A 23,250-nucleotide genomic window follows, 5' to 3' on the forward strand; every position below is an offset into this window, starting at 1 on the left:
ATTTCAATTTGTTTTAAATAGTTATTGATCAGACATAGAATCTGTCCCATGAGAAAAGCCTAGGCTATGAATTTGTATGTTTTAAACGGTACAAAAACATTTCTTATTAATCACTTTGTGACTCCCTACAATACGGTACAAGAGAAAGTTGGATTGTCTGGATTCTGATTCTGTCTTGAAATAATGATATTGTGATATTTGAATCTAGATATTCTGCTTGAATATTTTACCTATTATATTGCTGTAGACTGCTCCTCTGCCCCCAGGTCCCCATTAACCCAGAGGAAAACTATAGCAACATGTCCTGTGTGAAAGGCAGTTTCTCTTTCCAGCCCATTTACCTGAGTCTTCGGGCAACATTTACAGTGTATCTGCCTCACTAGTTAGGTACCTCATCAGTTACTTCCCAGGTTAATTCCCCTCCTCAGCTGCATTATGTTGCCATCTTATTCTCGATACCAGCTCAGAGATCTTTCTCCTACAGACAAAGAACTCATATATTACTGAGTCAACACTTCCGGATCAGCATTTCACAGTCACCAGTTTAATGAGAGAGGTACATATCTCTGGTGCATTAGTTCCAGTCCTGCTTCCATGCAGTTCTGCCAATGCAAAAGTAGATAAACGTAGGAAATACAGCCCGTAATGATCACTTTAAACACCCCGTCATTCCACCAGATGGTATAATTTCACTTAAAGGAGAAAGAATAATTTCAGAAGCACAGATCTTTGCTTGGTTTTGGTGTCGGTCTCTGGGGTTGGATTAAAAATCCATCGATGGCAAATGTAGTTGCTGTGATAGTTCCCACTGTGCATCAGAAATACCGTGGTAGGACTGTGTGAGCAGTCTTCTTAACACAAGTTAAGAGATTGTGTCAGAGGCAGTGGTATCACCCTGAATCATTGAAGTTGGATTTGTAATTAGTACAGGTACAGGTGAGACAAGTAAGGGAAGAGAATTTGTTAGATTATCACTTCAGGAACAACTCAAATTTCTGTTACTTTGTCTGTGTGCTAAAGCTACATCAGGGTCCCAAAAAAAATTATTTGCAAAACAAGATCATGCTTGCTGGTTCTGAGTAGGAGAAGGAAGAAAAGTAATTAAGGTTGGAGTGTATGTATTGTATTGGCTGTTTTTCCAGGAAGAAAAATTCCAGCATACACCAATACAAAAAAAAAAAAAACCAAAAAACCCAAACCTCTTTACTTGGTTACCCTAAGCATTTTCTGTTTTGTTCTGGAAGCAAAATATGAAATGGCAAAATAAAACATACAAGGGTAAATTAAAAGACAGTTGTCATGTATTACAATATCCCTTCTGATAGAATCAGAAAAACTTCCACCTGAGTTAGTTTGAAACTTTGTGTGTTTTCAAAAGACACAGCCAAACAAAGTACTTGTTTACAATCTTGTGCAGGAAGGAGTTTCGTTTTCAGCATAAGTGTAACTGTTACAGAGATCTCTGCTATTGGCTTACGAGAAACTTGTGCCACAGACCCATATAAACCCCTTATTGGGGCATACTCACTGTCTACTGCTGCAGACATGAGGATGTGGGCAACTTGGTGTGTGGCCATGTACTTCGTTGGAGCAAGTAAGAACTAGCAGAGCCCTGACATCTGCTCGGCTGCTGAGAGAATGTAGCATTTTTGGGTTTACTGTGTTTTTGGTTTTCTTTGTCTTATAGGAGCTAAAATCACCCAGACTCCAGATCTTGTATTGAAGGAAGACAAGCAAGCTACTCTGACATGCAGTCAAAATGATAATCATAATTTTATGTACTGGTATCTGCAGCAGCCAGGGAAGGGGCTGCAATTGATCTATTACTCCAATGGTGCAAACGATGAACAAGAGGGTGACATTCACATCGGATACAAAGCTAAAAGATTAAACCTTTCAGACTTCCGTTTGGATATTGTATCTGTGAAGATGAACCATTCTGCTGTCTATTTCTGTGCCAGCAGTTTGAACACAATATTAAAAAGTCATTTGCTTTCTTTACGTAAACTTCTGTCCTTTTCAGCACCTTCCCTCAGAAGGGAGCAGCTCTCAGTACAGGAAAAGGGTACCTAGGCCAATAGCTTACTTGCAAACCAGATGTTGCCAAGGAGCTGAAAGAAGAGAGGCAAAACAGGTCTTTGAAGCATAGGCTAATAGCTGAGCTCTTCTTTTCTTCTCAGTAATTTATTCTTTATCTCATGAGAACAATCAATGAAGTTATTTAACCAAATGCAGGCATAAAATAAGGGAAAAGGAAACTACAATCTACACAGCCACAAATTATTGCCCCACTATGCCATTTTCTTACCTGACTCATAGCAGTTACTTGAAATATGTCTAAGATTAAAATACTTCAGAGAGAGTGACTTCAGGGCACTGGGCAAATGGTTGAGGGATCTGGGGCACAGGTGGTGTTTTCTTCTGTTCCTTCAGTGGTGGGGAACACTGAAAGTAACAGGAAAACACAACTGTGTAGCACATGGCTCAGAGGCTGGTGCCATCAGTGGAATTTTGGGTTCTTTGACAATGGGTATTTCCACATGGCACCAGGCCTCCTGGCCAAACGTGGGGTGGAACTGTCACCAAGGGGAAAAAAAAGATTCTTAGCCAGGAGTTAGTGGGGCTCGTTGAGAGGGCTTTAAATAAAGGTTGAAGGGGGAAGGGGATAAAACCAGGCCCACTACAGATGAGCCATGGGGTGACAAGAGGGTGAGCATTAGCAGGGCTCATAGACAGGGCTTTGAACTAGATTCAAAGGGGGATGGGCATGTAGGATGGTGTGCTAGTGAAGACTCTGCCATCTCAGTTGAGATAGGGCACAGAGATATAATGGGAAACAAAGAGGCAAGGGTTATAGATGGTTGAGAAATCATGGAAACACCTGAGAAGGGTCAGGTAGGAATTAGGACCATGCCCACAAAAAGTTGATGGGATCCCTAGCTGATCTGAAGTGCATCTATACCAATGCATGCAGCATAGGCAACAAACAAGGGGAGCTGGAAGCCATGATGCCACAGGAAAACCTCTTCTGACTGGAGTGCCACGACTGATGGCTACCAGCTTTTCAGGAGGGACAGCCAAGGAAGGAGAAGTGGTGGGGTGGCCCTGTAAATTACGAATTGTTATGAATATCTAGAACTCGAATATAGTGACAAAGCTTAGGGAAGGGTAACAAGGCTCATATTACATTGGGAGTCTGCTATAGACCTCCAAACCAGGGCAGTGAGGTGAATGAACTGTTCCATAAACATCTGGGTGAAATCTTGTGGTTGTTTGCCCTTGTTCTTTTGGGGGATTTCAACTTCCCTGGTATCTGCTGGTATTACAACACAGCAGAGATTGAACAGTCCCGGAGGTTCCTGGAATGTGTCAAAGATAACTTCCTGACACAGCTGGTTAGTGAACCAACCAGGCAAGGTGACTTAGTAGACCTGCTCTTTCTGACCAGGTAAGGGCTGGTGGGAGGTGCAATGGTTGGAGGCTGTCTAGGGTACAGCGACCACGAATTGTGAAAAGTTCTCTATTCTTAGAGCCAGGAGGGGGAGCAGCAACACTGCCACCTTAGACTTGCGAAGGCAAACTTGTTCTGTAGCCTGATTGCCAGAATCCCTTGGGAATCAGTTCTGAAAGGTATAGGAGTCCAGAAAGGCTGGATGCTCTTCAAGAAGGAGTCTTGAAGGCACAGGAGCCCATATGCTCTAAGGAGAGCTGGCGGCATAGAAGACCAGCCTGGCTGAACAGGAAGCTTTGGCTGGTGCTCAGGGAGAACAAGAGAATCTATGGCCTTTGGAGGAAGGGGCAGGCTACTCACGAGGAGTACAAAAATGCTGTGAGGCTCTGCAGGGAGGGAATTAGAAGGTTCAAAGCCCAGCTAGAAATCAATCTGGCCTCTATGGTAAAGGATAACAAGAACAACGTCTATAAATAGATTAACAACAAAAGAAAGACCTGAGAGACCCTCCATCCCCAGTTAAACGCGGGAGGAAACATGGTGATGGATTATGAGGAAAAGGCTGAGGTGCTAAATGACTTCTTTGCCTGAGTTGTTAGTAACAGGACCAGTTACATAGAGGGAATCCAAGTCCCTAAGTTAGAGACCAGGGACCTCGAGCAGAATGACCCCCCCACAATCCAAGAGGAAATGGTTGGTGACCTGCTGCACCACGTAGATGTGCACAGATCTGTGGGGCCAGATGGGGTGCACCCAAGAGTGCTGAAAGAGCTGGTGGGAATGCTCACCAAGCCACTTTCCATCATTTATCAGCAGTCCTGGCTGACTGGGGAGGTACCAGCAGACTGGAAATCAGCCACTGTAACCCCCATATATAAGAAGGGTCAGAAGGATGATCCAGGAAATTACAGGCCTCTTAGTCTGACTTCACTACCAAGGAAGCTGATGAAGCAGATCATCTCGAGTGCCATTGTGTAGTACATTCAGGACAATCAGATGATCAGGCCCAGTCAGCATGGGTTCATGAAGGGCAGGTCCTCTTTGGCTAATCTGATCTCCTTCTATGACAGGGTGACACACTTATTAAACAAGGGAAGGGCTGTGGCTGTTGTCTACCTTGACTTTATCAAGGCCTTTGACAAGGTTTCCCACAACATTCTCCTAGAGAAGCTGGCTGCTCGTGGCTTGGATGTGCCCATGCTTTGCTGGATAAAAATCTGGTTGGATGGCTGGGTCCAAAGAGTTGTGTTGAATGGAGTTAAATCCAGTTGGTGGCGGGTCAGGAGTGGTGTTCCCCAGGGCTCATTTCTGGGGCCACTGCTCTTTATTGATTATTTGGATGAGGGGACAGAGTGCATCCTCAGTAAGTTGGCAGATGACACTAAGCAGAGTGTCATTCTGCTTGAGAGCAGGGAGGCTCTGCAGAGGGATCTGGACAGGCTTGGTCGATGGGCCAAGGCCAATGGCATGAGTTTCAATAAGGCCAAGTGTTGGGTCCTGCACTTTGGCCACAACAACCACCAGCAGCACCACTGGCTTGGGGAGGAGCGGCTGGAGAGCTGCCCAGCAGAGGGGGACCTGGGAGTGCTGATTGACAGCCAGCTGAACATGAGCCAGCAGTGTGCCCAGGTGGCCAAGAAGGCCAACGGCATCCTGGCCTGCATCAGAAATAGGGTAGCCAGCAGGACCAGGGAGATACTCAGCCTTGAGCACTGTGTGCAGTTTTGGGCACCACAGTATAGGAAGGACATCGAAGTGTTTGAGAGGGTGCAGAGAAGGGAGACTAGGCTGATTAGGGGTCTGGAGAAAAGGTCTTATAAGGTGTCACCGTTTGACTCAGGTCCGACAACAATGCTCTCGATCCCCTCCCCCCCCCACCCAGTCAGGGAAGGAGAGAGAGAAAAGGAGAGAGACTTGGCTGGATTGAAAACTAAACTACACAGCTTTAATTAAAACACTAATGAATCACACAAGAAAATATATACAATTATATACAGATATATTCAGATATGGGCAAAAGCCTCTCGCCTCCCCCCACCCCCAGCAACTCCCACAGCACTCCCCTGAACTGGGAAGAGTCCCGAGAAATCCCGGAGCCGCTGCTGGAGAAAGCGGAGAGTTATGAGGGTCAGGAGAGCTCGAGCCTAAGGGTCGGCAGTGATGGATGAGCAGAGTCCTCCCCGGACGCCGGCCATGGATGGAAGAGAGCGGCGAGAAGAAGGAGGAAGCTGTCTTCTAAAATCTCTGTCCTTCCTCTGAGCTTACGTAGATATATGGAATGGAATATCTTTGGCCAATTTTGCTGTCTGTCTAACTCAGCCTCCCACGGGGGGGGTCAGAGATCTCCCCATAGTGTCTGAGCCGGCGGAGTGAAGGTGTAACCTTGAAGCCTCAGTAGTTAGAAAAACATTCCACTGTCTTATCAGCCTAGCAGAACACACAGTTGCTAGTTACAAGAAAGCTTACTGAAGGAAAAAAAATCAGTGAAAAGAAAAATTGGCTTAATCCTGGCTCAAGCCAGGACATAAGGAGAGGCTGAAGGAGATAGGACTGTTCAGCCTGGAGAAGAGGGGGCTGAGAGGAGACCTCATTGCTCTCCACAACTACCTGAAAAGAGATTGCAGTGAGGTGGGTGTTGGCCTCTTCACCATAGTGACTAGTGATAAGACAAGAGGAAAGAGGGTCAAGTTGCACCAGGGGAGGTTCAGATTGGATATTAGGAAAAATTCCTTCACAGAAAGAGTGATGAGGCATTGGAACAGGCTGACCAGGGAGATGGTGGAGTCATAGTCCCTGGAGGTGTCAAAAAAACAGGTAGACAGTTGGACTAGATTATCTTGAAGGTCTCTTCCAACCTGAATGATTCTATGATTCTATGACTTGTATGTGCACTCTGACTCCTCTCTCAACATTGCCAAGCAGTGGAAGCCACAATGCTGTTCACTGTGCTTGGAAAGGTTCCCCTAATCACAATAAATCCATATCATGAAGATTGCTGGTACTGATTTGAAGGGGGCTGAACAAAAGATGATATAAAAATAGAAGGTAAGCCACAGATTGGAATAAAATGACAGATAGTGTGATTGATGCATTGTGATTAGTCATTGCATGAGGTACTCTTTGGTGTAAGCACTCTGTGATTATTATATAACAAATTGTCCTAATTCATACTAAACCAAGAAAGCACTAAACAAAATCCTTGTGATGCATAAAAGTCACCTGCAGAATTTGCTAATTCTGAAAGAAATTAGAATAATTATGTGGTTCCAGTAAGAGTGTTTTGGAAGGAGGTGTAGAATGAGAACGTTCCATAATTAGATACAGCATCCCAATCTGAACTAAGTAATATTCATTAATAAGTCATTGTAAAAGCTGTAGGACAAATAAGTATCTATAGTACCACATATGCAGGATAAATCATACTGATCTTCAAGGGAAAATCTCAATTTGTGATTATTACGCAGCATTTCTTCATTGAGAAAGAAGTTATTGAATGACAGGCACGTCCTCTGGGGAAAAGGTGGCAGAACATGTATCTGAATCCTTTCAGTATCAGCTGACTGTCTAGGGAGCAGCTTTGCAGAAAAGCAGTTGAACATGAACAAACAGCAAGCCCTTTCAACAATGAAGGCTAATTACATGTTTAGGTGCCTTAGCATGTTGAAGAACTTCGGAGGTTGTTTGGAATGCTACCTCTACTGTACATATACCCCCCTACCCTGCCCCAGCCCAGTACAAGATGTCAGCAAATTGTAGAGTCTAGCAGTGAAACATTAGGAAGACCAGGGCAGTGGAGCAGAAGCAAAATAAGAGAAGCTGAGTGAATTGATTTTGTTCATTTTGGAGAGGAGAAAGCTAAAGGATGGCTTATTGTTTGTCTTCAACTGTATTAACAGAGCTGGAGTCTTAGAGGGGCACAATGGAAGCCAATGGGAATAAGCTGCACCAAGACAAACTCTGATTAGATGTTACGAAAAAGTACTTCCTCTTGAGGGTTCTTCAGCACTGGAACAGAGTTCTCAGAGAGCTTGTCAAATCTCTGTCCTTGAAGATATTCAGAAATTACCCGGGTAAAGCTCTGAGCAACATGATCTGTCTTTAGAGATAGCCCTATTTTGAAGAGCAATTTGGATTGAAACCTCCAGAAGTCCCCTCCCATCGAAGTTATTCTGCAAGTATATTATTTTTATCATCTTGTTTGCCTGGAAAAAGTGTAGTGTTTTGTTTGGGTTTTGTTTGTTGTTTTTTGTTTGTTTTTAAATGTGTAAAAGCAGGTCAGCAACCCCCAAAGCCTCCAAGTCTTTAATTTTTATGTCTTGCACAACAGGAACAGCAGCTGCACATGCAAAACCCATCTGCAGACTTCAGTAACAAGAAGATTGTGTGATAACATGCGACAAAAACCCCATCAACTTTCATAAAGCCCATATGTGTCACTATTTCTGTACAACTGTAATATGGTGAACAGAGAGCTGCATGCTGTGCCTCATCCTGAAAGGCTGGGACAGCACTGTGGTAACAGGCTGATGCTTTATCAAACCGTTCCTTTTTTTGACTAAATGTCAAACCGCATCCTGTTTTGCTGAAATTCAACAGTTGTTCCCTTAAAGAGATATTTTCAAGCACATTTTGGCACATCATCTGCTCTTGTTCTGAGGTACCATTTTCTAAAGCTGTGGCCTTCAGAGATACTTCCTTCTTCTGTTGAAGAACCTGGCTATGCTAGACAGAAGATCCCTTCAGGGTCTCCACTCTGTGCCTCCTACTCCTGCCTTGCTATTGTGTTTCCAAATGTTCTGCTTCCAAAGCACCACGAATATGTCTATCTTGGCCTACATTATTCCTGCCTCTAGTTAGGATACATTTACGCTTTAAACATATGACTGTTCTCCATTTATTCCCAAGTCAGATACTTCTGAATTACCACTTGCTTAATGTATGCCATAAGGTAATAGCTTCATAAAATGCAAAGTGGATGAAATAACTCCACAAACACTCTCCAGGATTAGTAATCCCTTGGTTTTATCATTTATGCTGCAGACAAATGGTGGCCACAAACAGTTTTAAAGAACCACACTGTGGTTCCCCTTCCTCCTCCCCACAGGTTAGATTCTCTTCCTGTTTTCTGAGTTGCAACCTTTTTTTTCCCTACTTTGCTTTTCTTGGTCTTTCTTATTTTCTTTTTCTTCCTAATTTTCCTTTTTTGTTACTCATCTTTCCACACATCTTTATAAAACTTCATTCATTGTCTTGTGCAATACCTCCCTCAAGTTCTTTCCCTCTTAAAACAGGGGCAGCAATGGTGTACCAAATTGAACTCTTTTCCCCTTCTAAGCATCAGAACAGATTCAGGTGGTCAGGGTAGAAACCAGAGGTAGAAACCTCTCTTGTTTTGATGCGTAAAAAAAGATGGCCACAACTGGTGGTATGATTTTATCATTCTTCACTGAAACCTAAAGCAATATGGTCGAGAGCCTTGAATGTATTTTTTGTAGAAATATGCTTGTTGGACACTTAATGCTGAATTCAAGATTCAGTGTGAGCATGTGGAATCAGGATCTGCAGTCTAAATGACAATTATACTTACATAACATTTACGTTATCTTTCCAACACAGTGAGTATTAAATATGTGATGCTATATATGCCACTTCAATAAAAATGAATAGGTTATTTGAACAGAATGTGTTTCCAAGTTTTAAAATATAAGGGTAAACAGCAAGTACAAAACTTCCTTTTTTTTCTGGATACGAACTAAATAGCTGAGCTGACTAAGGCTTAGGTACTAATTGAAAAACATTAATATTCTAGTTTGTTATGCTAAGCTATAAAATGAGCAGGGGACAAACTGATCCTCTGCATTCATCCTCTGTTGACTTTGTTTCTGTGCATGTCTGTCTCGTCAGGTCAAGATTTTTCTGAAATTTCTTGACTTATTTAATCTCAATGTCTCCTTATCCTACAGTCTTATAAATAATAATAATCAGGCAAACAAACTGACTACCTTCCAAAACCTATAGCCTACAAAACCTTTAACCTACAAAATTTCCCCGAAGAACAAAAAATGAATGTGTTTTGTTTTTAGCAAAGGAATGTGTTTTCTTACCTAAGTTAGTCAGCTTAGTTCCCCTCAAATCTATCATCAGATCTTTTTCAAACAAACAAATGCATTAATTGACAGGTGACTTCTAATCTATTAACTGAATTTCTGTTTGCTACTCCAGTGAACCTGGTGCGATCACCATGCTCATCTTGAGAAAGAACAGTGAGAAAAAAGCAACTGCTGTGCTTCTCCTGAAAGGGTGTCACTTCTCTGGCTAGTGTTCTGTTCCCTTTTCTACCAGCGGTGAATTCTGCATTTATTTTGGACAGAAATCAGCCTATATTTATTAGCAGTTGTGTGAGGGGTGATTTCTTCACTTCTTGAAGTCTTGCCATCATTACTTTATTTATTATCTCAATTCAAAATAAAATTAATTCTATGAAATTTTTTGTGTGCAATGTACAAGGTATCAAAATGATAATTTTATGTTCCCTTCTGGTATTACGACAGATACATGAGCTCATTAAAATGGTAGCTTTGAAATTGGTTTCCAAACTGGTTTTCTTATAGGTCTTGTTAATGGCTTGATAATGCCAGCTGGTGGCAGCCTGAGGCATGCTTGCAGTTTATCTTTTCCAAGAAAAATTAGGCATTCGCCAAGTTTATTCTTTTGCAAGACTACGTTGGTTGAATACAATGAAGGAGAGATGTATTTTCTTACCACCTGTAGCTATTCTGCAATCTTGAGTGCATGGGTCATCTTCAATACTGCAAAAACTGACCTAAATTATGTACAGGCCATTCTAAGCAATTAACATAAGGTATAGTAAAAGATCAGTAGCTCTCTATGTGGGGTCATCCTTCTTCTCAGGACTGTTTCTGACATGTCCCAGGGACTAGAGCAATTCCTTCTGGGCCACATTTCCCAGTCTGGACAACCTTACCATCACTGTAAAGATATCACAAGATAGGAATAGACAAAACAGAGTGCTTATCCTTTAGCAATATAAAAACACTAGCATCATCTCAATCACAAATCAGGGTAGGTGTGGTACAGGAGGACAGGAGAACCTTATGAGTGTTAAACAGAAGTACAGCACAGATGGAATGCTGTTCACACATCCTGCCAGTGCTTAATTTTTGCATAGGAGTCTAAAAATATATTTGTTATTTTATTTTATTCTCACTCTTAAATATGTAAGTTCTCTTTTGTCCAAGTAAATTTCAAAACTTCATTTACTTCCATTAACCCTTATTTTAGCTTCTGAGCAAAACAGTACTCTGAACAAAATAGCAACTCAGTCTTCATGACCTATTTATTACTTCATTTCTATTATGAGAAAAGCAGCAGTGAGGCTCTTCTACAACAGCAATAGGAATTACATTTCATAAAAAATGAATGGGAGAGCTGTGCTGGTGTATAAATGCTTCCATACTTTCTAGCTGGCAACATGCATGATATTGCAGACAATACCAAAAAAGACTAAAAACTTGTATTTTTTTCCTTCCTCTGCACCGGGTAAATTTATGACTGGTAAAACCACCGGATCACCCCTTCTTTCCTCCACCCCTTCTTTCCTCCACCCCCATTTTTCTTTTCTTCACTGAGCCTAAGTTTGGGCCCATCCTCACAGATTCTGAACAGCCGAGGCACAAAACCTATTGACATGTTTGGGATGAAACCTAGGCAGTATATTTTTCCTAATGCTGACAAAATGTACCACTGTCCATCTAAATAGTGCTGTGCAGTACACATGGGTTGATTGATGTCCTTAAATACACTAAGGTAGCTAAAAATTAATAATAAGTTCTAATTATTTTATTTGTGGTTACTGGATCCAATATCCCCATAGTGATGAGGCTGCTGCAGCTCCCCTTGTTGAGGTCAACCCAGTGTGTATTCCCAATAGCCATACAAACACATGCATAATACAAAAACAGGCATACACACAGCCAGCCACATAAATCAATATAGACAGAAACATCATGAAAACACAGATAGCACTAACAGACCCGGATATATGAGCCACAGAGGCCTGCAGCCCCACTCTACTTCCTGCTGTAGCTTCCCTAACTCACAGGCACAAACCCTTTCACACTCCTTCGTGCACACATACACACATGCACGCAAGTGCATCCCAGTAACTGGCCTTAGACAATTAATCTAACCAGCAACCGGCCCAGAACTCCCCAGTCCTTCAGTTACATTAAACACCCACATGCACAGTGAGACCCACACTTATAAAATACAGATCTGCCAGAAACTAGCCTTAGACATGCAGTCTGCTTGCTAGTTGGCCCTGGATGCTTACTCCCTCAGTCACTGGTTCTGATGTGTGCAAGCCTCTGAGGCCTGCAGCCCCACTGTAGTTGTTGTAGACACTGTAAGTACTGTATGAGAGCTACTGCTCTCATAATAGATAAGCTGCTCCTATAAGGATTGTCAGTTAGTGCTTTTTAATGTGAGTTCCATGTTATACTACACACCACTGGAAGTTGTGTTGTTGGACATCATTGTTACAAAAGACCAGATTAAAAAAACCCCAAAAACAACCAACAGCTCATGTTTCTTGAATGAAAAGGAAGTTAAAACTTTATTGCTATTTCAAGCAGCTGGATCCTTAGCCTCTGACCATTAAGAAGGTGTTAATTTTAAAGATAAGATACTGTATTATATGATAAAATACAGTAAAATGTGATATGGAAGTACAGGAAAAACACAGCAGTGATGGCAACAAAGTGGAAAGAACAGGAGAGAACAGAGAACCACCAAGAAGTAATATTCAGAAGTTCTTAGACAGAAACATAGATCCTTTGCTATGGAAAGGTAGACATAATTTGCTGCATTCCTGCTGAAGTAATGAAGAAGACTCTTCATTTATTCTCTACACAACTTCCCATTAGCCTAATTGAAAACAAAAGAGAATAAACAGATTAAAAAATCAAACAAAAGGAACAAATATTACAAACTATGTAATAATGGACTACATTTAACATGTCCCAACTGTTGTGTTATCTGACAGCATTAACAGTAATGACCGTGTTGTATCTCCATGCTTTCTCCCCTTTTTGTACGAAGAACACATCTTAACCTGTACAAATTACTTGTTTGCATACTGAACCAGTGTCTTTGCACACAATTTTTTGTGTTAGATTACTAATTTGGTGGCTTTCTATAACAGAGTGACTGCATCAGTGGACAAAGGAAGAGCTATAAATATTATGTACTTGGACTTCTGTAAGGCCTTGGATATGGTACCTCACAACATTCTTACTGTAAAATTGCAGGTATATGGGTTTAATGGATTAACTGTTACATGGGTAAGGAATTGGTTGTATGATCATTCTCAAAGAGTTACAGTCAATGGCTCAATGTCCAAATGGAATCCATTAAGGAGTGGTTTCCCTTAAGGCCCCATATTGGAACCAATACCATACTTTTTTCAGTGTGTCATTGATAGTGGGATTCAATGCACACTCATGAAGTTTGTAGATGACTCCAAGCTGATTGGTGCAGTTGACATGCTTGAGGAAAGGGATGCCATCCAGAAGGACCTGAACAGGCTTGAGGAGTGGGCCTATGTGAACATCATAAAGTTCAACTAGGCCAAGTGCAAGGTCCTGAACATCGGTTGGGGAAATTACTGGGATCAGTACAGACTGGGAGATTAATATCCTGAGAGCATCCCTGTAGAGAATGACTGGGGGATGAAAAACTGTATGACAACCTTTTACGTGCACTTGCAGCCCAGAAAGCCAATTGTAACCTGGGCTGCATCAAAAGAAGCATGGCTGGCAGGTCAAAGAAGGTGGTTCTCCCCCTCTACTCTGCTCTCATGACACCCTGCCTGGAGTACAGCATCCAGTTCTGGGGCCACCAGCACAAGAAAGACATGGACATGTTAGAATGTGTGCAGAAGATGGACACAAAAATGATCAGAGGGCCAGAATACCTCTCTTGTGAAGAAAGGCTGAAACAGTCGGGATTGTACAACCTGGAGAAGAGAACCCTCTGAGGAGACTTTCTTGCAGCCTTTCAATGTACAAGGGGGCTTTTAAGAAGAGAGAGAGAGACTTTTTACCAAGCCTTAGAAAGAACTAGGGGCAATGGTTTTAAACCAATACAGGGTAGCTTTAAATTAGATATAAGGAACAAATTTTTTACAATGTGTGTGGTAAGGCACTGGAACAGGTTGTTCAGAAAAGGTGTCAATGGCCCACTACTGAAAGTGTTCAAAGTCAGGCCTTTGAGGAACCTGATCTAGGGAAAGATGTTCCTGCAAGAAAGGTTGGAATAGATGCTCTTTAAAGGTCCCTTCTGAACCAAACCATGATTATGATCCAGTAAAGTACAAATCTACTCCCTATGGTATCCTTGAAAAATGACACAAAAACATAATTGAGACTGTGTTCCTTACTTACCCTCAACTCGACCAGGTCACTTTTCAAATACATCTCCCAGTCTCACCTTTAAAGTACTGAGGCTTCCGGGAAGTATCTTTTAGCCATATGAGAAACTTAGCAATAAAAAGTATTTCCTTGTAGTTAGTTAAACTTCTCTCATGTGTTCACATTTGTCCTGCTGTTCTTTGTAAATCTTTCTTCAGATTTGTGCCATGTAACTCCTCAAAACTCTTCCTTATTACTTTTACTGCAGGCATGAGTCCCAATGCTTATAGAAGAGTACAAAATATGTAATATTTCCCTTCTTTACTTTCTGCAGAATTTTTCCTTAATTCTCACCTTTTTGCATGTGTTTAAAGAGTATTTCAAGAAGGTATGCTAGATAGAATTGATTTTTTATTTTTTTAAATTCTGGAAAAAACAATAATAAAAAACTCATCACTAGCCTGCACAAAGCCCTGCAGCGCACATGGAGAACAAGCCTGCAGCTGAGAACAGATTTAATCTGTATTTGCTGATCCTTGTACTAGTAGTGAGTAAGCTCAACCTGCAAGTAGCATACCAGCCTACCTTGGCTTTCCATGCCAGACTGCTCACCAAAACCGCATAGAGCAAGGCTTTGCCACAGAGAATGAGGTAAGTGAGCTTCAGAGAATTTCCATACCACAAGTAGGACTCTGCAAATCAAACATCATTTATGTATTGACTTATCATAATCATAGCATACTAGACCTAATGTATCTTTAATTAAATAAGAAGGCTTGAAATATTTAGCTAAGCAATACAAATGAACGAGAGCTGAATGAACGGCTCTGTTGACACAAGATAGCAGAGGATGGGAACTAACACTGATTTACAGAACCAAAAAAGAAAACAAGTCTAGGAAAGACAGAGATTGGCTTTATGCTAAGAAAGTATGTCCTGACTGGGAATGTTTAACTGTTATATTGCCACACCTACTGAAAAACTAGTCTGTTCATGTGACTCCCTTCTCAGAAACTCAAATTAAACTGAATCAAAAGTATTTTTTTTTCACTTCTCATTGTCAGTGGCCTTGTGAGTGCTGCTGATATATCAGGGAATATTTACACATCCCAGAAAAACTTAGTATCTGCAATTCCTATTCTTACAGAACAGCCTGATCCTGGTTCAGCTGTAAGACTCCTGAAGCATTAAAGATCTGGGTGAAAAACAGGAGTGTGTGTCTATGTGTATACATAGACTAAAGAACATTATTTTTAATATGCGTATCCTTGTAGTTTGGAGGAGAATGTGATTTGTAATAAGAAGCATTCTGAGTTTGGTACTAAGAAATATTTAGAATTCCAGAATCTGAATCTTGATGTCATTATCACTTTGGCTAAGTACAATTTTTTCCTTTTGTGGCTGAGCAACCATCTTCCCAACAGAAGGCAGTGTTAAGGACTGGCAGAAATTATAAAAAGAGCAAATGACACTCTATAGGGAGGTTGCAAAATTTCTGTTATTTCAAAAGGGAATCATAAAGAAGAGCTAAAAACCCAAAACACAGCTGCATATAGCATACACATACAAACCTCCCAAAGTTCTTTCTTTCTCTTCCTTCCTTCCTTCCTTCCTTCCTTCCTTCCTTCCTTCCTTCCTTCCTTCCTTCCTTCCTTCCTTCCTTCCTTCCTTCCTTCCTTCCTTCCTTCCTTCCTTCCTTCCTTCCTTCCTTCCTTCCTTCCTTCCTTCCTTCCTTCCTTCCTTCCTTCCTTCCTTCCTTCCTTCCTTCCTTCCTTCCTTCCTTCCTTCCTTCCTTCCTTCCTTCCTTTCCTTCCTTCCTTCCTTTCCTTCCTTCCTTCCTTCCTTCCTTCCTTCCTTCCTTCCTTCCTTCCTTCCTTCCTTCCTTCCTTCCTTCCTTCCTTCCTTCCTTCCTTCCTTCCTTCCTTCCTTCCTTCCTTCCTTCCTTCCTTCCTTCCTTCCTTCCTTCCTTCCTTCCTTCCTTCCTTCCTTCCTTCCTTCCTTCCTTCCTTCCTTCCTTCCTTCCTTCCTTTTCTTTCTCACTTGCTTGCCTGCCTGCCTGCGTTTTTCAGTCTAACATACAAAACACTTAGATGAGGAAGTACAAGTTATTCTTGTAGTAGAAGTCTCACACACCTTGTACATAGTGTCAGTAAAACTAGAAATAACACATACAGATATTTGGCTGTAGGGAAACACACATACCTTTTGAGAGTGCACATCCTGAAAGACAAAAATCAACTGAAAGTCATGTTTCTCATCAATACAAAGAAAACACAAATTTTAGAAGTTTTAGTTTACAATAATTAATTAATTTTACTATACTCTATATTTTATTATGTTATATAGTATACTATGCTACACTGATTTTTTAAATGAAAATATGAGGAAGCCTTTGATAAACTATAGATATACAATGATAATGTAGATACAGAGGCCCAGGAATATGAAGAGACATATGCAAATACTTATATATATTTATATCTATGCCATAACAAATCCTTGTATGGAAGTTGCATATAGATGTTTTACATCATAACCCCTATCCTTTTGAATTGTGCTTTCTGGTTTGTACAGTATAGTGATAAACATTTTTTACTCACCAGCATCACCGTAGATGAATTTATGTATTGATTGCAGGGTTTCATTCTTAAAAAAATTGGCAGCACACTCAAAACGGTTCAAAGGGTTGAACCATTCCTGGGCTGAGATCCTCAGTCGGCTGGTCAATGAGAAGGTACTCCCATTCTGCGTGGAAAATTCATCTGTCCCCACCCCTTCTGTCCTCCTAGCATCATTCACCTTCCAGACCAGATTCAGATGATCAGGATAGAAACCAGAGGCCAGGCATACCAGGGTGGCCTTGCTCTTCTCTTGGATCTCTTGCTTTGATGGGGAAAAGATGGCCACAACTGGAGGTACGATATCATCATCTTTCCCTGAAACCGAAAGCAATAAGATCCTCTATTACTGTCTTCCATCAGAAATGCCTTAAAATTGTCTATTAGACAATTAATATATATATATTAAATAAATAAATAAAATATATATTAGGTAAGTAGACACCAGGAAACTGAAGGCTTTTGTCTTCACTCATTACACAGAAACATAAGAGGTCTGGCTACAGAAATGCTGGAGTGTTTGAATTTCTAGCAATATCTCTGCCAGAAAAATACAAAAGCTGAAAGGAAGCTGAGCAAACAGGTAAGCAGAAAAGTACCCAGTAGTATTGTAAGGCCTGTTATCTGTAATACTGTACTAATATTTAAGATTGTTATAAGGCACAACCATCTTCAACTGACTGTGTTATATTCCTGGAGATGTAGTAAGACATGATGGTTATTGCAGTTTTCAGAATTATACTGCCATGTGATAATCAACAATCATGATAAACCCAACAGGTCTGCAGAATGCATATGGAAACAGAAATGCAGGGACAACCATGGAGCAAAAGATAAAACTTACACTTTCTTGGTAGGAAGGCACTATAAATTGTAGATACTCTTCCTAAACCATTCCTTCCTTCCTGGAGTGGAGAGGAATAGCAGAAACTTCTATCTTTCATAGATCTTGACCCCTAAGACCTAGAGTTTGCCTTTAACTGTGATTCTGAACCATGATTCTCAGTGTTTACAAAGATCCCTTTTGTGAAAACATGTGAGCTCGTACAGATTTCAGTAGACGTAATTAGAAAGCAAAGGAGGTAACTCCCAGAAGAGTTAACATGGCTCTGCTTTGCTGCCAGTAGACATGAGCAGAGGTGGGTAACTTTTACTGCTTACTTCTAGCACTTGGCTTTATGATTTTTTTTTTACTATCTTAAAAGTATCTCTGACATAAGTTCATTGGTTCATAGCCTAAATGGCTAATAAGTGAAGACATGGAAACAGATAGGGAGTTCACAAAAGAAAAATGAGATTGAACAGACTAAAACAAAAAGACAAAGAGGATGGCAGGCAGAAAAGGAAAACAGAAAGAATTATAAAAGTACCCAAAAGACAAAGAAAGCCAAAGATTGAGCATGCTTGAAATGGAATAAGGAGACTGGTACAAGCAAGAGCAGAGACAATTTTAAAAAAAAAAAAAAAAAAAAAAAAAGAAGTGTTAATACCCATTCTGTTCTGATCTTTCACAGTGTTCATGGCAGATACTGGCAAAGTGCTTAATCACTTCCATGCATAACTCATACATTCCCTCACATATTCGTTATCTATCTCAGAGAAAAAGTTCCATTCCTATAATGGCAAGGTCAATTTCATGATTTCTTGTTATCTCTAACTCCTACTCTCTATTTACAATCACCTGTGCATACGCTACACATCATTAATGCAAGGGAAAAATTCAGCTGTCCTCCATATTGTGCATTTGGGTTAATCATAGCGACTTACCTATAAATCTGAGCGAAGTGCCAACTCCAAAGGTAAGTTGTGTAGTTAAAAAGCACAGTTATACATGAACAGACTATAGCCCACAGTGTCTTCTGTGGGTTATTCTTGCCAGTCACTTTGTTCCTTAAAGTGGTACTTTTTAAAGGAGCAGACATCAGTTTGCTAGCAGATACGACAGTAGCAGATAGAAAAGCATATTTTGCCCTGTATTCCAAAACACCTTCATATAAGTAATTCTAAATCCTTTTTTGGAAAGGGAGAAAGAAGAGAGAGCAAATAGGGGAAAAAAAGAAATAATAGAGGAGAAAAATCCACTGAGAGAAAAATAATATAGTCCTTTTTGAGAATTAGAAATCATGAAAGGACTATTAGAGGAAGTCTTTGTCCCAAGACAACGTTAGGCAGCTCGCCCCTGAAGAGGGGAGCAAAGTACCAGCAAGACTCCTCTTTCCCTGTCTGATTCAGCAGACACAAGAATACAGAATCTACCCTTGAAATGTTGCTTTTGATTGTTACATAGATGAACTGCAAGACCTTGCAGACCAAAAAAAGGATCTTTCATTCCCAACCTCTACAAAGTTTTGGAAAATGAGAGGAAACAGAATAATTTCTTCCTCTCTGCCTTCATGAAATTCTCAGTAAGGGAAGACAGAGGCAACAGACGCAAGGATGTAAAAATTCATGCCTGCAAATGTACACTTCCATATTAGCACATCTCATTTTATATAAGCAATTACTAAAGCGTTATTTTTGTCCTTACAGCTGCATGAAAGATCATAAATATTCAACTACTAATTAAAAATACTCTTGCCCCCTAAACCAGTATTACATATATCACAGAGTTCTCATTTCTGTCTTACCTAAGACTGTGAGTTTTGTCCCACTGCCGAAATACAGTCTTTCATTATTCACACTGTTTTGCAGCTGCAGGAAAACCTCTCCTCGACTCTCAGTCCTCTGAGCCAAACCTGTAGACTAACCCTCCCCTCATGGGGTATCAGCAAAGGAAGAAATACAAAGTAAATACTTTATGGTCCCCTAATAAAAAAAGAAAGGTCTGTAAGGGAACACCACCACATCTGTCTGTCTAATCAGGTGAGATCAATCTCAGAAGTACGTCTTCCGGAGTCCTTTTGCTTCAGGTTTAGGTTAATCAGGTGAAGTTTTTGCCACTTCTTTTAGGACATGTATCTATTTATCTAGGTGTGCTATTAGGAAATATTTCCTGTATGCAGAAAGTAATTTTCTTTGTTTATTTTCAGCTAAACAACCTCATTTCCCTAATTTCTTAATTTCCTTTCAACATCATGGCTATTCTTCTCTGGTACAATAAACATCTTACTTTTACTTACAAAATAACTGGCAATATGTAACACAGGGCCCTGGTCTGTTCTCCCCACTGTTGAAGTTTCTAAACATCCCTTCCTTTCTCCTTTCTGGGAAGCCAGCCTCTGGTTTTTAATTATCTCTGTTCTGTTAGCTATGTTTATTAGAGTTAGTCCAAAGTAGACTGGGTTGCTAGCACATCAGAAAACACCAGTTTAATAATCAAAGGGAGAAAAAGGTAGAAGTGAAGTTCTCTGAGAAGACCTAGGATTTGAAGTGGTTTAAAAGAGAAAACAAAAATTTCTTACCTATTACTGTAAGTTTTGTGCCATCGCCGAAAATCAGATTATTGGTCACTGTGACAAAGTGTTGTACCATAAGCTAAGAAAAGGAGTGCACTGCAGTTGACTTTAGTAAGCTGAAAACTTACACAATGTTTACTATATCTAGAATCCAAAAGATCCCACAATCTCTGTCTAAAAGGCTCTGGCAGAAAATCAGCTTGAAATCTCATTGTATAATTTGTAGCACTTATAAAATAATTTTCAATAGTTTTTTGATACTTATCTTTATTGTCTACATTTCACCTCAAGTTGTTTTACTAATTTTCCATAATCACCAGGTTATGTCATTCATATTACCTGCTATTCTTGTTTTACAGTTGTGGAAACCATGCAGATGTACTGAAGAGAGAGAAGTTGTCATTGTCTAGAAAAGTAATTCCTCTACACCTAGACTTTTAGTCTTGTACTCTAAGCCTTGTGAAGTCGTCCTTTCTGTAACTTGTGGAGTTAATAATAAAATTCTTGCTTTGTGGTTGTCACAGTCGCATGCTTTTTCATGTAGGTGGTTCACCTTTCTGGCATTGAACTGAAACAAATCCATTTGTTTTCCCTTCAATGGCAGGCAAGTCATCTTGAAGAGTCTTTCAAGATTCCATTGAATTTGCTGATAGTTAAGAGTAATCCAAATAAGGAGAGTCTAGAAGAGGCAATTGGCTGATGTCAGACAAACTCTTCATATTCATTAGAAAGAATAGCAGTGAGACTGTGGAGAATTACTAGAGAAAGCCTTTGGGCTCACAGGCATGAGTCAGTCAGTGGATGCTGGAGGCTTATTTAAGGGAGAAAACTCCAGTACATAGCACCTCTGAGAGATGCCCGCTAAGTGCCAGAATTCTTTTTCTAACACTTATCTCATCAATAAAGAACAAGTTTGCGGTCTATTGCGAACATTATTGCATCAGAAAAAAAATACTAATTCTCAAATACTGTAATAGGTTTAAGGTGCACCTGCAGTCAGTCTAGTTTGCTGAAAATTATTTCAATGTTTCAAAATCTCCTGGCTTGTTTTCCATAGAGGGCAGGCTCAGTTCTCAGGTGATGAAGTCTTAGCATACTGGGTCCATAAAAAAAAAACAAGACAGAACACGCTCATTATGCTGCAGAATTCTAGGTAGCTGTCTTAACACACTCTCCCACAAGGCTTAAGCATATAGGGTTTTTGTAAAGGCCTCCCATGGAACGTATCACTGTGGATCCCCTGTCCCCACAATGATACAACTTAGTACAAAAACAAAACCACCTATGGCTCCATCCTCTTATTTTTGTCACCCCGTTGCCATGAAAGATTGCTGTAGGAACCACAGGCCACATCCTTCCTTTGCCTGTGCTGTTTCTGTGAGATAGCTGGATTACCTCATCGTGTATCCATTATCCCTGAATTCATATTTATATCCCAACAATTTTTTTCCTATAGACAAAAAAAAATAATATTTTTTTCCTTTATTAGCCAATTTTAAATGCAGTTATTTTTTTACTTGGTAACTTCATTACAGTGTTCATTCTGCTTGCCTGGCTTGATTGTGAATATCCTCTCTGATCTGTGTGCCACTCGTCACAGTTGTTCTGAAAGGAAGGGAAGTAGGATGCTGAGCTCTTGTTTATCTCTGACTGCTCTGTTACAGGAAGCAGAATTAAAAAGTTCTCCCAGGTGCCTGTGACCCTGACTATGGTAATGCTTTGTCTAGGAGTAAGCGTGTGCCTTCATTTTGGAGACTGTCTGAAGAGGGTGGACACCGGCTGTGACAGGTAACAGGATACTTTTAGTAACTAAATGGAGACACAAGAAGGAAAGATCTGTGCCAGTGAGACTATGTGTGCCAGCACACACTGAGGCAATACAGGGACAGGCATGTGAACAAACCAGTTTAGGTTTGGGGCATACAGAGCCCTGACCTAGTCTTCTCACATGAAAAATAAAAACATAGTCTGCAACATGACCAAGTACTTACAGTAAACTTGTTCATATTGCTCTTTAATGGTTTCACTTCTTGATTAAAGAAAAGGCTGTAAGTACAGGACACAATATTTTGAAAGATGGCAATTATTCTAGGAAAATTTCAAGGGTTTTTTTTTGTTGTTGCTGCTGTTTTGTTAGGTTTTTTCATAAATCACAGAAGAACCCATAATTTCTGATACAGCCTGTACAGCTGGGAGCAGCTGTTAGTGCCCCAGGAAAGAAAATGAGCAACAGACTAAGCTGAAACATTTAGGACCAGGAGATAGGACTACAGAAGGCAAGGTATTACACAGCATTTCTATGTGTATTTCTGCAACAGCAAAACTTTATGCTTAAGTCACTAATTCTGAGAGTGACTGCACACATCTCTGTGTGTTTAGATTGAATTCTTTTAAAAAATATATTTGGGATTTTGTTTGTCTGGCTCTGCCCAAACAGTACCACTAATAGTGAGATACTGTTTTTCTTCCTTGAACATAGCCTGCCTCTGACCTCAGCACTGTGTATTGAGGATCTAAAAAACATTCTACTAACATTTCTTTAATATTATTCTTTCTCTCGCTCCATTAGTGCCCTTACTGTCACTAGCAGACTCTCTCTCATATGATGTCTTTAAGACCAAGAAAATTCCTTCTGTATTCATTTTGAGCGTTTCTATATGGTGCTGACATCACCCCAGGGCATGTTCATAAGGCAACTTCCAAGACATGCCAGTAGAGACCAGTCTTGTCCCACTTTAATGTTAATCTGTAACTTGTCAAAAAGAAAGGCCTTGTAGGCCATGAATTCAAACCAGTGAGAGGGAGAGAAGAGAGTAAAGACGGTACATTGATCTTCCATGTTTCTCATAGGAGGCTTCACGGACTAAACTGTGTAAAATTTCAGACCAGAGAGAGGTGGGAATATGCAAGCAAGAGATGTTTAGGTACACATTTTCTAACATTAATACATTTTAGTGGGGGAATTTCACAGGAAAGTAACAATCATATCACTTATATAGTCAGCCAGAACTACAGAGACACCCTGAGTTGTAGAGATTTTTGGGGGCACACTAGGAAGTTCTTTTCATAAAGATTCAGTACTTTTGACCATGAACATTTAAAACTAAGCAGAAGACACTTTTTAGGGCATCTCTCTGTACTGAAAAGGTAAGATGATGGAAAGAGAGGATGTGTAAAATTACATCCTGTGGTTGGTTGACCTTGGCTGGCTGCCAGGTGCCCACCAATCCCCTCTATTACTCCCCCTCCTCAGCAGGACAGACAGAGGAGAAAATAAGATGAAAAAAAACTTATGGGTCTAGATAAAAGCAGTTTAATAAATACATATTTTTTTTAAAACCCAGTAGGCCACATGC

General features: G+C 40.4%; 2 gene segments (V, D, J or C); one reads left to right on the top strand and one right to left on the bottom strand.

Moving 5' to 3' along the window:
• The first annotated feature begins 1,545 nt into the window (after positions 1–1,545).
• LOC127383499 (T cell receptor beta variable 19-like) lies at positions 1,546–2,073 on the top strand. The segment is given in 2 exon segments: positions 1,546–1,594; positions 1,688–2,073. Coding segments are annotated over 2 exon segments (435 nt in total).
• Positions 2,074–12,086: 10,013 nt separating this feature from the next.
• Positions 12,087–23,250, bottom strand: part of LOC127396063 (T cell receptor beta constant 2-like) — a 33,508-nt gene continuing 22,344 nt past the window's right edge. The window contains 5 exon segments of the C gene segment in view: positions 12,087–12,397; positions 14,467–14,573; positions 16,084–16,101; positions 16,482–16,817; positions 19,127–19,190. Of these exon segments, the coding sequence occupies positions 12,371–12,397; positions 14,467–14,573; positions 16,084–16,101; positions 16,482–16,817; positions 19,127–19,190 (552 nt within the window).

Source organism: Apus apus, chromosome 1 (assembly GCF_020740795.1).
Source record: "Apus apus isolate bApuApu2 chromosome 1, bApuApu2.pri.cur, whole genome shotgun sequence".
NCBI lineage: Eukaryota > Metazoa > Chordata > Aves > Apodiformes > Apodidae > Apus > Apus apus.